We start from the raw sequence: 14,795 nt of genomic DNA, 5'->3' as shown, positions 1-14,795 counted from the left end.
TGAACTTTGCCTCATACACCTCTTACCTTCTGTAGTTCTGTTAAAGGCCCTTTTTCCCTGCCTCATGCCCTGGTTAAGTAATATCACTGTTGCTAGGCTCAGAGATGTCACTAGTACATGGTATGGAGATGGCAGACAGTACTACGGCAGTAGAAGGTACCTTGACTTAGATGTAGAGCAGGAGAATGTTTGAGGAGCAGCAGTGTGTTCTGCTCAAAGTTATTACACTCATGTTGGCTGTTTTAGTGGATGTCAAAGCTATGCATAACAACCTGAACAACTGTGGCATCAGGGAAGCCCATAAATACCCTTAGGTTTTATTCTACACATGAATTGAGAATTGGGTCCTCCACAAACAACTTCTGAGGATTCTGCAGCATCAGAACTTCCTTCTATCTCTGCTACAAAGGCAATCAGAGAACCCAGCAAAAAAACCCCATTATCATTATATTTTTTTCCTCTCTTTTGTTGGGCACAAGACACACTTTTAGTGGAGCCAAGGATACCTGATGGGGTAGAAAAAACATCCACATCACTCTTTCCCTCCTCTCTTCCAGTCAGTGAATCAGCGCTGGAGTTACAAGAATCTACATGCTCTTTATCCTTCCGGCTGGAATCAAAACATGAGTGTACAAAATGTGGTGTTAAACAACATGGTAATCTTTTTTTCAGGGTTAAAATTCATGTAAAAACTAAATGTCATTGGCTGTTTAATCTATCTTTTAGGCTGCCACTCAGATAATCAAAGGCTAAAAAGCATTACTTATGCTGACTGAACGCAGGGCAAATTTTACTGACCTGGTATTGGCTTTAAAATCATACCAGATACCAGGACTTATAGAAGAGTAACTTTTCAATAAACAAGTTAATACCTGACAGCAAACTTGCTAGGCATCCAAGTTTCTGCTCTGGAACCTGGGTTACTGTTCAACTTGGGTTACTAAAAGCTCACGTTGTCTATCTTGTAGTTTGCAGACAGCACGGCTGTTTTAGGCGATGCTTCTGAAGCTGAAGGACACAAATATGTCCTGCTTGGGTTGGGTCCAGGTAAAACCAGCAGGTCTGTTTGACCACAGCTTATATGTAACACAGGATAGTAAAGGAGAATGTTGTCTGTCTTCATCGCTCCAAAATATTGATTGAAACATTGATGTTTTATTGCTGTAGTTAGGTTAGCAGCTTTTATGAGTTAATAACTACACTCTTTCTTGAAATACCCAGGAGTTTAGAGCAGAAATTACAGCTGTTTTGAGCTTTAAAAAAATGATTCAAATTTTTCATGCATATAATCTTGGTTTTTCCTGGGTGATGCTGCATTTTGATAAATTGTGTAGATTAAGCAGGTGCCAGAGGACCAGAGGTGAACATCAGATAGTATTTCCACCAGCTCTGGCACGTTTTAGAGTAAAAGAAGATATTACAAGAGTAGCGCTATAAAATCACAGAATCACAGAATCAATTAGGTTGGAAAGGACCTCTGGGATCACCAAGTCCAACCTGTGACTGAACACCACAATGTCAACTAGACCATAGCAGTAAGTGCCACATCCAGTCTTTCCTTAAACACCTCCAATCAGGGTGACTCCAACCCCTCCCTGGGTCACCCCTTCCAATACCTAATCACTCCTTCTGTGAAGAATTTCTTCCTAATGACCAACCTAAACCTGCCCTGGTGCAGCTTAAGACTATGTTCTCTCATTCTGTCACTAGTTGCCCAGGAGAAGAGGCCGACCCCCACCTGGCTACAGTCACCTTTCAGGTAGCTGTAGAGAGCAATAAGGTCAGCCCTGAGCCTCCTATTCTCCAGCTTAAACAACCCCAGCTCCCTCAGCTACTACTCCTCGTTGGACTTGTGCTCCAGAACCTTCACCAGCTTCACTGCTCTTCTCCAGACCCGCTCCAGCAGTGTCCTTCCTGAACTGAGACACCCAGAACTGGACACAATACTCGAGGTATGGCCTCACCAGTGCAGAGTACAGGGGCAAATGATATATCTGAACTAGAAATAGCAGCTTAGAAGCGAATCACACTCACAAATAAAGAGTTTGCTCAGAAACGCCTGGAGAGGCGAAGGACGTGTAAAGTTTTAAATGCCGGGAGCAATAAATGGTAAATTCCTAGGCGTTTTTAGCAGCTGCCAATTAAAGGGCCAGGAAGGCAGCCCCAAAACTGGCTGGGCGCTCCAAGCTCCAACCTCCCCCTCCCCGCCAAGCCAGCCCCGCCCGGCAGTGGCTCCGCCGGGCGCGGGGGAGCCCGCGGGGAGGCGCGGAGCGGTGCGGGGAGGGCGCAGAGCAGTGCCGGGAGGCCGCGCCCGCCCGCGGAGCCCTGCCCGGCCCGGCCCTGCCCGGCGCCGAGCGGAGGCGGAAGCCGCAGCCGCGCCGATGAGCTGTGCGCGCTGGGCGGCGGGCGTGTGGAGCCCCGCGCTGTGCCGAGGTAAGAGCAGAGCGCGGAGCTGGCCCTGCCTTGCCCCCCGGGAGGATGTGGGGACGGGGCGCTGTCGCCGCCCTGGCCGCGCTGGCCGTGGCTCTCTGGCTGCGGCGTGACGAAGGTACAAACATGCGGAGAGCGAAACCAAAGCGAAGGGGCGGCAGCGGCTCCCGGCGCGATGCGGCCCACCCCCGCCTGCCGCGGGGGCCGGCCGGGCCGCTCACCTGCCGGGCGGAGGGACGGCCGGGGGCGGGGGAAGCGCTCACAGACCCGACCCCCAGCACCGCCGCAGGGGCTGCCGCGGACAGCGGCTGCCGGGTCCCCGCGGGCCTGCGGGTGGCGCCGGCTGCAGCGCGGTGCTGTGGCGGCCTGCAGGGGCAGCGCTGCCGCACTGTGCGTGCGCCGGTGCGGGTGCGGGAGGGAGCCGGCCCGCCCCGGCTGGGTGACACGGCGGGCAGGGCGCAGCGATGTCGCTGCCCGCGCTGGCGCGGCGCGGCCCGGCGCGCCGGTGTGCGGGGGTGAGGTAGGCGCCGAGCTGCAGCGCCCTGTGTGTGTATGTGTGTGTGTGTGCAGGGATCGCGCTCCACTGCGGCGGAGAGGGAGGAGGAAGGGAGGGAGGCAGGCGCACTGTGAAGAGCAGGGCCTCCAAGTCCAGCCAGCGCCGTCGTCCTGCCGCTCCCGGCAGAGCCAGGGGCGGGGGAGCGGCCGCTCCCGGATGCTTGCCTGAGCGAGGGGGAGGAAGGGGGCCGCGGCTCCCCGCCGGGAGCCCGGCTGTTATTTTTTATTTATCCTCATCGGTTTCGGAGGGGTCGAGTCGGGAAAGAGCTTTTTTTTTTTTTTTTTTTTCTCTCTCCACCTCACCACCCCTCCTCTTGCAGGTGCCCGCAGCGCAAAGCGGCTCCTGGAAAGTTTTGTTTGCGTGCGTGCGGGCTGCGAGCGGCGGCGGCCCGGGATGCGGAGCCCGGGGCCCGGTTCTCCGCCGCTTCCCGCCGCACGGCGGCTGCCAGGGCTGGCGTAGGCGCCCCCTGGGAAAGCCGAGTGCGGGCATTAAACCCCCTCCCTCCTCCCCGCCGCCCTCCTCCGCCCCCTCCGTCCCTCCCTCTCCCCCTCCCTCCCTCCCTCCCTCCTTCCCTCTCCCCGGTGCGCGGCCATTGCAGTGACCCCGGCCGGCCAAGGATGATTACGAACACGCGGGGCTTCCTGTGGTCGGACCTGGAGACGCGGGCGCTGCTGGAGATCTGGGGCGAGGCGGACGTGCAGTCGGCGCTGGACGGCAACTTTCGGAACAGCCATGTGTACCGGGACGTGGCGTGCCGCCTGGCCGAGCTGGGCTTCGAGCGCACCCCCGAGCAGTGCCGCATCCGCATCAAGGGCCTCAAGCGGCAGTACTACCAGGCCCGGGACGGGCTGAAGAAGAACGGGCACGCCCGCAAGATATGCAAGTACTACGACGAGATGGACCGGATCCTGAGCTGCCGGGGGGGACCCGAGGGCGCCCCCGAGCCGCTGGCCGCGCTGGCCGCGCCGCCCGAGGTTGTCCCGCCGCCCGCGGGGCCGCTCCCCGCGCCGCCCACGCCGGGCACGCCGCACAACAGCCGCGAGCTGGACGCCGAGCTGGACGAGGAAGCCGGGCCGGAGTCCCCCCGCGACAACTTCACCGAGGACTCCGGAGAGTGCTCTTCCTACGCCGACCACCCCATCAAGGTGGAGTGCCCGTCCTTCGCCATCCCCGTGCCGCCGGGCGATGGTGAGTAGCCGGCGGGCTCCCGGCGCCGGTGTCCTCCCCTCATCTCGCGGGCTCTCCCAGCGCGGCTGCCGGCGCTTCTCCCCAGCCAGCGCGCTTCGGTTGGCTTCTGCCTTACCCTCCTCCTTCCCGGCCCGTCCTCTGCGCTCCGAAATCCGCCCGTGCCTCCCCCGGCCCTTGCACCTTGCGCGTCCCCGTGATCCGGGTAGCCCGGAAGGGGAGCGGGCGGCTGCTGGTGCTGTAAATGCTGCGCAGCGGGTAGAGGGAGATGCTGCGGACAGGGGCCCTAGGGAGTTTTTATCGGATTTATCACTGGGAAACCGATGGAAAACTAGCACAGAGGTTATCGAGACAAAGTGGCAGGTAGCACTGTACAAGAAAATAAGCATCCTTCTCGCTGGAGGATTTTCCCGTTCACTGCAGACTGTGCAGTTTTGCTAATCGGTATTAAAACGATGATGACGATAATACCTGAAAAATCTGCTTATTGTTGCAGATGGGTCAGAAAGCTAGCGGAGAGCTTTTACGTAATAATTGCATGCGTTGTTTCAGAAACACTGCTTTTAACTTTAGTGGCCTTGCGGACCGAAGCAGCACTGCGATAAAGCCGTCCTTTCCCTGCTCGATCTTTACCCTCCGTTCCGCATTTGTATTGTGGAGGTGCGGGGAAAGTGTTACTTGTTTGTTTTGAATCTAGATTAGTGCGGGGGTTTTAATACAAACATGAACCTGTCTTCAGAAGTTGACATCACTGAGGAATCAGCCAATTGGTTGACGTTTAACCAACGTTCTTTTTACACATAAACCCCATCAAAGAGTTGTTTACACTAATGTTCTTTTGAAATGCAAATCTAGAATGCCAACGGACTGAAACTCAATTTAGATTAATGTAATTACTTGCAATACACAAATGAGGCTATACTATTTAATAGCCTTCACTTAAACATTTTTAGATGATCAAAAAGACTCCTATTGTTGAACTTTAGTACTACAACAATTAAAAGATGCCTCTGTGATTTTTGTGTTACCTTTGCAACTTTTTGGAATCTTGTCTTTTTGCTTTAGTACTCTGAAATAGAAATATCTGAAATAAGTTCACATTGAAAAAGTGGAACAACTTTGCGGCGCATTAGGTGCATATCTCGTAGGGAGATTTTTTGCTGCTTTCCTCTTAGAAAATTATTTTTCATCAGAAAAATAATTGTTTCTTTCCTTGCTTTAGGCTTTAAAGAAGTCAATGCTCCAACTATTACCCCACCTCTCAGTCAGCCCAAAAGATCAAAAAAGCGCCATACAAATTTAACATTGGATAAAATGATGGAAAAATTCTTGCAGCAGAGCATGGATACAGATGAGAAATTTTACAGATTTGAAGAGCAGAGGCTCAAAATTGAGGACAAGCGTCGGGAAGCTGAGCATGCTCGAGAACTCCAGATGTTACAGATGCTGGGACAGATGTTGGCAGGAATTTCTTCTACAGTATCACAAAGGTCACAATCTATACCAACAAGTCCACCTCGGAGAGCGAACCATCGTTCATATGCGGATAACTTTAATTATAATGCTATGACAGCAGCACTTTCTCCACCGATAGGTACTTCCTTCTACAGCATAAATAAAAGCTAGGGGTTTTTTTAATACTTCTGTGTGAAAGCACTGGTAGTAAGCAGCTTTTGAAAATAAAAACTAATTGGAATAATTAATTATTGTGGTGAAGGTGTCTGTCTGATAAAAATGAAATTAAATTGTCATTCGTACTGTTGTACTGATTATTTAATACAGGTACATTAGTTACAACAAATTTTAATGAGCAAAATCGTACCTTTCAAACACTGTAAACATTGGGAACTTCTTTCCATGTTCACATCTCTGTGGAGTTAGGAGAAGCTTTATATGTAAAAGGCAAGTAGCAGAGTTGTGAAAGCTACTAGAAACATTAGGTACTTTGTAGCAGAAATTTTGCTGCTGTTCTGCTTGAAGTTATCGAGCATAACCCAGTGTATGAAGTTAAGGCTGTGCGTATGTTTTTTCAGGGCTGGGAAAAAAATGGAGTTTTGCCTACACTGAAGTAAGTCAGATGTTACAATCTAGCTTCTTTAAAATAAGTTTCTTTACAACAAAATTCTGAATCTTACCAATTAATTAAATGTATTATTGTAGTAGGTGTTATAGAAGATGAAAATATTTGCTTGTTTTTCTTCAGCACCAGCTCCTTTATAAATTCTTTGGGCATCTGAATTTAGTTTAAAGAAAAAGGCAAAGCAGTAGCTCAAGAATTGGTATTTATGCACAGACTTTTCCTTCCTTACCTTATGTGTGGGCCAAAAGCTGGTCATTAACAGACTGATTTCTTGAGATCTGTGGGTCTTTGACATTTATCTTTATCATAGTCTCTTTCCACACGGAGGTAGACTGCTTGGGGAGGAGGAAATCAGGGATGTTCTCTAAGTGCTGGAACTAGTCAGGTTGGGGCTTGGTGGTTTGTAGCCTGCCACGTGGAAATGAAACAAGTCTTATTCTGTTCTAATTCTGAATTTCACACTGCTTGGAAGGAAAAAAGTGTAGTTTGAAAAGAAAGAGAAAAAAATACAAATCACCCAACCTCAGTGTTGAATAAAAATCTGGCATGCCAGATCCTAATGGGCATTCTCTGAGTCCTGAGAGGATCTTGGAGCCATTTCAGTTCTACATGACATACTGTGTTTTCTGGTAAAATGCATGGGAGACTGGGTGATTTGGTCTTTGACGGTTTAGGCTGGCAGATCTGGTTGTGTTTCTTAGTGAATAGTTGGTCTGTAGCATTTCTTGGTGGCAGCAGACTTTCATAGATTATTTACGGCATACAGATAGATTCAGTGTTTTAAATGTTTTGACTTTTAAATTAAAAGGACAACTGGAGTGCTTTAGAAAATCCCTTTGGAAATCATTTAAGGTTCTAGACTGGGGTGATGGTACCTACAAGGCCTTACCATTACTTCTGAAAGGTTTTTCCTGAAAGCTGAATTATCTGTAATGGCTTGAAACTAAAGTTCAGTTTTTCTTGCTGGATCATGTCAGTATACAGTCATGTTGCACTGTGCAGAAATGCATTATATTTATTTAACTGTAGCAAGAGCAACTCAGGATTCTAATCTTGTGATTGACAAAGGTGTAACAAAGCATTTATACTAAAACGTGAACATAATGCTTCAGGCAAAACATCTTTTAAGGAATTAAGATTTCTGTTTATAGCTGAATATGCCTTAGTGATTCTGTAGGTAGAGTAGGGCTCTTTTAAGAATTGCTTTTTGCATAATTCTCTGTTTTCTCACCATTTATTATGCATTCGCTTTCTGTTTACATATAAACAAAAAAAAGAAACAAAGAAACAGAGGGCCTTCTTAACAACATTGCACTTTAGGGGTTACAAGCTATATTATATTGTGTGGTTGAAAACCAGCAGATGTATGAAGTGTGATTTAAAGAAAATAATCTGCCCTATTTCCAGAGGAGATAAGCATTTTGTTCTCCTCTCGCTCACTGCAATGCTATTTTGGCTGCAATCCAAAACAGGTTGTGTTTTTGTTTTTTTTTTTTCTTTTTCTTTTAATTTCTTTCCTTTTTTTCCCCCTTTTTAATTTAGTCTCAGTAGGAGTGGGATGTCTGTATTATACAAGCTTTTTAAAAGCAAAAGATCAGCCAGAAGTATTTATCATTATTGAACACCAAAGAAATTTTATTACTGAAGATTAGCCTGTCTGGTTTAGGTTTAGATTCTGTGGAAGACAGAGAAAAAGATGCTTTTTCCTGATAGCACACAGATGTGGAGTTTTCTTGTTTATTACATTTTTTTCTCCATTATGATGCCCAGAATTTCTAGAACAGTTTTTCTTCTTTTTTCCTCTTTTTTTCCGCTTCTTTTTTTCCTCCTCTATATTTTGGAGTTGGGAGGTGGGGTCTGCTGAGTTTTATACAGCTGAAAATAAGGAATATCATGGGAGTTATTTTCTGCGTAATTATGTTATACTGTATAGCATTTCCTTGAAAGCTTTTTAGGAGATCTGTAAAAAAGAAAGTGGGCATGACTATGGTCTAGGACACTATTATTAACATCCAAATAAACCACTCTTCTGAACAGAATTGTACAGTTAATGAGGAGCTTAGTTTAAATATAAGAACTTATTCTTTTAGTGTATTTGCTGCAATTTATAGTTAAATGCATGGTTGAAAGAAGTACTGATCTTCACATTTGTCTCATGTTAGGTAAATGTTTTAATTCTCTCTAGTTGTAATTGTTGAAATACTTTTACTTCTGAATTTTTGTAGCCTTTTGAAACAGTAATTTGATATGTAGCCTTGTGAGTGTGCAGTTGTTTTAGTATGTGGTTTGACATATAGTTTTGCATCAGAGATCTGGAGTTGTATTATAGCTAAAAATGATCTTTGTGTGATATTTGTGATGTTTGCATCTAGTGTGTTGGATTATAGTTTTGCAGAAAGACTTCCATTATGCTTTGTAACCGCCTACCAAAATAAAAAGGCAGTGAGATAGGCCCTGATTCTGCTAAGAGGTGGAAGTCTTTAAGGGGAAACGAAATATAAGGTAGGGTGTACGTTTAAATTTTGGTTTTAGTTGCTTTGTGCTTGCTCTGTGTCTGGATGTGTTCGGTCCTTGCCAAGTGTACCTATTTCAGTTGAGCTTAATTATGGAAGTGATTTCAGGCTGAACTAAGATGATATTTCTAGTTACAAAATGTTCATATAACTGTTCTGGGTTGTGGTTTCCTTCTCTATGTGAGCCCTAAATTAGGGCTGTGAACAGTCAGTGAGAATATTCTCTGCATCAGACCCTAAATTAATTTTTAACATCATCCTCTTCCCTAGTTACTCACTGTTTTAAAGGCCTTTAAGTGATAAAGCATTTGGTTTTCAGACGTATGTCACTTTGTATATCTTTGTGTGATTTTATTAGTGTTCATGAGTGCTTAAAAGAAATGCTTGATGGTAGTTTAAGAAAGAACATACTTTAACACTTATTTTCTTCTTTTCAGTTATAGAGAGATCTTTTTCACTGCACAGAACACACTCTCTAAAGGATATGGAGAATATTTTTCAACTGGTGCGCAACGTTATCCCTCCTCTAACAGGGAAAAAGCATAAAGGTCAAGATGGTCGTATAGGCATTGTTGGAGGATGTCGAGAGTAAGTTAAATAGAAATTTGATTTTTGCTCCTCAGAGAGTTTGAGGATGTCATAAGTACTTGTAGAACCCATTCAAACTCACATTTAAAACATGAGTATTTTCCAGGGAGCTTTACTAGTCCATCATCATGACCACGCATGCTTAGGAAAGAACATGTTTTCTTGCAGATGTGTTGCAAAATCTTGGTGCTGAATGTGAGTGGAACTTAAAATGCTGTCTGTGTCTGTGTCTACCTTCTGTGTCTTTTTTGACCACTAAACTGTCTGCTTTCAGTATTAGTTTTTTTCCGTTACATGATGACGTTATAGAATAAGTAGACTAGATTATGACAGTGGCACATCTGATTTTTTTTTAATACGTATTTTTGTACCTTGGGAACTGGGTCTCTTAAATCAGGAATAGAATATTTTCTTACTGTGCCCTTTTTATTTTGATAAATTGTGGTGTTTACTAGATTCTGTCAATAACTTGTTTTATGTACCAGAGTAATAAAAATAGCATGTTTCGGGGAAAAAAAGAGATACAGCATAAATCAGTTAAGTGCTGTACTGACCTAGAAATAAAACAGGCTTTATATTCTTTGCCACAATACTTTGAATGAGCCACTACACCTTCCTGTTCTTCATTTTCCCCTTTTGAAATAGGGACAACATCTTTCTCCTGTAAGAGAGATCTGCTGTTGGACATCTGCCATTAATAAGCATCCTATAAAGAGAAAAAAAGTGCTGTTTTATAGCTGGGTTGAATAGCCAGGAGTTAGAACCTAATGGGCTAGTAAGTTCTTACTTCTTGGCTGAAGTAAGCACTTCTGGAGGCTGGTACTGTTCATATCTCACTATTCAGTCTTTATGAAGAGAATTTAGGGCAACTGGAATCACAGTTTAGGCACTTTAGTTAAGCATCTAAAACCAGATGGGATTAATCCAGGTCACAGACCCCAGATTTAGCTTGCAAACAGTGCTTGGTGCTTGTTTTGTTTGTCTCTAAACTTTTACCTTGGTTACCTGAAAAAATTCTGCTGTTTTATGGCATGACCTTTGTAAATACTTCTATGAAAAATCAGGTGGCTAGGGTGAAATTTTGTGCCTTTGAAATCAGAGCAAGATTTGAGATTGGCTTCAGTATTGCAGGATTTTTTTCTGTCTTTTACAGCAAGCAGAAGGGAAATCAATTTTAAAAACTTGCTCTTGAATTTGGGATTTTATTATGGCAGACTGATTTCCAAATCATTGAATCTCATGACCGTGTTTCCTAACCTAAATTTTATTTCATTCTAGGTACACTGGAGCACCGTATTTTGCTGCAATTACAGCTCTCAAAGTGGTATGTGTTCTTCTATACCAGTCCAAAATGAACTTTTCATCATTTCTGTTGGCCAGGTGCCATTTTTAAAAGCATTCGTTCTCTGCTGCACATGAACTTTTGAGTTCTAAAAGGTCTTTTCTTGAACAAAGAAAATCCTGCATCCTAAATTTGTATAAATACTTTGTAAATATGGCATTCACTGTGTTTTCTTCCTCTGTGTAAGGTGAAGTTAGAAATATGTCAAAAAAATAAAAATATCAGAGACTTGGATAAGAAATTTCAAAATTTGATGAGATATTTTCTCCAAAAGTGAACAATAAAATAACTTTAGGTTATTGTTTAAAGTTATGATTTGGTGCTGCAGTGATTTCCTCAGTAATTTCTTCTGGACTTGATAAGTGTGTTGAATGAAATAACTTTCTTTCAAAACTTAAAACGTTAGTCTAGAAGGATTCTTATTGCTGTAAATCTAAAGATTATTGGTTGAATTTAATGTAATTTTTAATAGCACATTTTATTTGCATTCTAATCTTCAGCAGAAGTATTTTCTAAGCTTCTTTTTCCTAGAAGGGTGAAGCTCCTTACTTTATTGACATACTAACTGGCTAAAATATTAACGTATTTATGCAGATTACATAAATACAGTAGTGATTGTTCAAATGTAAACAAGTCACGCTTACATAATACATCTGATTTTCAGTACTTTATATATAGTGTGTCAGTACTTCCAGTTCATTGTGTATGTTTTTCTTTTTGAAGATTTCTTTCAATAAGTGGGTAACCAACCTAGATATTTCCAACCACCTTCCCCTCAGGATGCAGTCCCTCAAAGATTTAAAATTAAATTATACTATTTAGTCATGTTATTAGAAGATACCAAAGCCACTCAGCTTTCTGTTCACTATGTACAAATACAGTGTCATACAAGGAGGTTCCTTACTGAAGTCACTTGGTCTCAGATCATTACATCTGCACAGAAAGAGTGATAGGATCAAATCTCAGCATTGCTTAGTACCTTGAATGTTAAATATGTAGTAGTAAAGCAGAGGAGACACTTCCTTAGCCTTGGAAAATTTCAGTATGCACAACGTATGAGATCGGGTTTTCTGGTCACCGTTTACATAATTTTTATGTGTATTTCTGATTTTTCGAGTTAATAACAGAAGCTTGAGACTCAATTCTTAATTAAGCTTTAATGTTTATTTAACTTAAGGGAGTGTTGTTGAAATTGTACCCGCCTTTTATCTTGTATGGATTTGGCCCATTGAATGAAAATGGTAGGACTGGAAATATGCCCATATTGCATAGCTATATTTTGCAAGTATGTTACAGTAGTATTATGGCTCTCTAATGTAGCTTGTCTCATGTTCATTTGTATTCTTTTGCCTTTCTTCTTAATGTACATGTGACATTTTAGTTGTTGTTCATCTGCAAATGAGAAACATTTCAAGATTTATGTCTCCAGTCATCCTATCAGTGAGAAACAGAAAAAAGTTATATTGGAAGTTAGATAAAAAAAAAAAATTCTCCAGAATATTTCATGATAGTCTAAGCCAAAATAGAAAAAATAATAAAGTTTGCTTTAACTATTGAGAAGTAAGAACTCAGATGAATTATTTGTTGAGTAAACTTTGGAATGGTAAAGTTATTATTAAGTATAAATTTGATAATACTGTTTGCAAATCTTCTTTTTTAGGGTGCAGATTTATCCCATGTGTTTTGTACCAAAGATGCAGCAACAGTAATCAAATCATATAGTCCAGAGCTGATTGTTCATCCAGTTCTGTAAGTGACTTATGTTTTGTTTAAATGAGCTAATCAGGCTTACTAGTTTGAACATTTCAATCTGATAATTGATTAATTTATGTTATTTCTTTTTCTGAGTTACTGAATGGGTGAGCTATGGATTACAGAAACTTCGGGATTTGTCCCTTCATTACAGTTAGATATTTAATACAGAACAATCAATTGTGAATTTTTTTTCATGACTATCAAAGTGTAATTTCTAAAAAGCAAAGATCTTGCTTTCTGCTGCTTGCTCTGACATACGTTCTGTGATTGTAATGCATTTAACTGTAAACAGTTGCAAAATCCAGAACTAAGAAACACTGGAAGTCAGCATTTTGAAATTTGCATTTGAAAGGCAAGTGGAGTGTGTTCTCTTGCTTCTTCTGTCCTACTTGTATTTAACAGTAGTGTGTCCTTTTTCCCCTCTTGCTACTGTGCATATAGACACCTATGCAAAATGACTGGGCAAGAGAGATGCTGATTCTCTTTTTTTCTCCATGAGTATGTTGCTTTAGATACATACCCGTTCTTGGGAATAAATGAATGTTCCAAAGTGATATAAAATTCAGGTTTTATTAACAAGAAGATGAAAAGTTTAATAAGCAACTGTCTTCTTAATTTGGAAAATCAGTGTGTGTTTCTAAATTTGTGTTCTGAAATATGTTACTGACTGACAAACTTTCACAGGATAAATTTGTTTCAATTAGGTGTTATGATGGTTTACAATGAGCACTGCAAATGAGAATTAAGATGTCTGCCTTAGGTATATGCCCCTGAGCTTAGTTTGCACCAGTGCATGTTAAAGTCTGTTGGTGTACATAGCAAAGCTGTGATTAAGGTAGAAAAAGCATAATTTAAAATCATGTTTGTCAGATACTGCTGTCAGAAAGGATTTATGACAGTATAGAAATAATTTGGTGTCTGAGAAAAAGAATATGATCTTCCTTATGGGGATGCCTGTGGTAGGAAGCCATAAGTTTATTACATTCTAAAGGCGCATTTTGTTCCTGTCACTGTAGAGAGTGGTGCTTAGAAAGAAGACAGTTAAACAGGGTTGTCTTTTGTTGGTTGCTTTTCCCCCCCCCCTCCCCCCCCCTCCAAAGATAGGAGAAACCCATAACTTCATGGATTTTAGACAAGATAAAAATGATGTTTGAAAGCAAGGGAAAAATACACGGATAGGGGTTTTTTACCAGTATGACTGTGTTTGCCTCTAAAATCCTAAAGGCACATCTTCAGTCGATGTTCTGTCTGATACCATATGATAACAAATGCAATGGAGAATCCTAATGGCAGTATTAGCATTTAACTTGTGTTGTCTTGATGTATGACACTCAGGATTCAGCATATGGTTGTCTTGTATGATAGCGAGTTGACTTTGCCTTGGGAAAAGCATTTTTTGTGTACGCAGGGGTTCTCGATGTCTGGTAATGGTGAAGGTAAATAGGAGAAACAGAAGCAGCATAGAGAAAAATGCAGGTACCAAAAGTGTAAACAGTAAACTTTCTGTTCTTGGAGGACCAGATTGTGCCTTCTAGGTAAGAGTGGAGTGTTTTTATACACAGATTCTCAGTGTCTTCTGTGGAATTCAGATCTCAATGAAAACTCTGATCTTTCTATTCACAAAGAGAACTTTTGATTTTAAACTTCAGCTCTGTCTATAAATTCCTCCAGATGCACAAAGTACAGTGAATCTAGACATTTCCATATGCATGTATCTTTAAGTCTACAACTCAATATTTAATACTTTTATTAAAACTGATTAATTTCACACAGACAGCTGGGCTAATTGCATGATGCAGTCGATCTGTAAATATTGTTTACATGACATTCAAAATGAAAAAATGCAAAATATGAGTGTTTAGATTTTATTTGTTCAATTTTCCTCATATTTTTATCTCTTCTGCTTCACTTGAGGGAAAGAGAAAATGGTTAGAAAGAAAAAAATCTTGACTGACTCTATTGAGCCCAGATTTTATTTAAATTTACACTAACGGCCTATTTTTCTTGTAAGGTCCTTTTGTCTTCCGTGTCACACTTTTCATATGATCTTTTATATGTTGTGGAGCCGTTCAGGTTCTGCAGGCACGGCCGGCTGCTCTTGATTCAGAGCCTGATCTCTTAAACAGTCTTTGTACTTTCTCCCGGGCTGCACTTCATGCATGGAAGAACCTCCGGGAAAAACCCACCAAGCAGCTATGTCATTGTTTTCTTTTGTGTCTCTCCTTAAAACTTTGCTTTGTTATGATTTCTCCATGACCCTTCAGAATAACTAGGTAGCTGTTGTACCACTCTCTTATTATGCTAATTATAATTATGGTCCTGTGTACTCAACTCACTGTTTGAACA

The 14,795-nt window shown here is 42.4% G+C and overlaps 1 protein-coding gene across 7 annotated transcripts in view; it reads left to right on the top strand.

Moving 5' to 3' along the window:
* The first annotated feature begins 2,326 nt into the window (after nucleotides 1-2,326).
* NAXD (NAD(P)HX dehydratase) overlaps nucleotides 2,327-14,795 on the top strand; it is a 49,650-nt gene continuing 37,181 nt past the window's right edge. Inside the window, exons 1-6 of one of the 7 annotated variants that reach the window (XM_027743435.2) lie at nucleotides 2,377-2,433; nucleotides 3,585-4,174; nucleotides 5,394-5,765; nucleotides 9,202-9,352; nucleotides 10,631-10,676; nucleotides 12,355-12,443. In XM_027743435.2, coding sequence (XP_027599236.1) covers nucleotides 3,604-4,174; nucleotides 5,394-5,765; nucleotides 9,202-9,352; nucleotides 10,631-10,676; nucleotides 12,355-12,443 — 1,229 coding nt within the window. In that variant the 5' untranslated portion in view covers nucleotides 2,377-2,433; nucleotides 3,585-3,603. The other 6 variants (XR_003544976.2, XM_027743434.2, XM_027743437.2 and 3 more) reach the window with 6 other exon arrangements.

The sequence above is a fragment of the Pipra filicauda genome, unplaced genomic scaffold (assembly GCF_003945595.2).
Source record: "Pipra filicauda isolate LSUMZ 115617 unplaced genomic scaffold, ASM394559v2 scaffold115_size4368891_pilon, whole genome shotgun sequence".
NCBI lineage: Eukaryota > Metazoa > Chordata > Aves > Passeriformes > Pipridae > Pipra > Pipra filicauda.
Note: the sequence above shows the minus strand (reverse complement) of the source record. Positions and strands in the feature narration are given on the sequence as shown.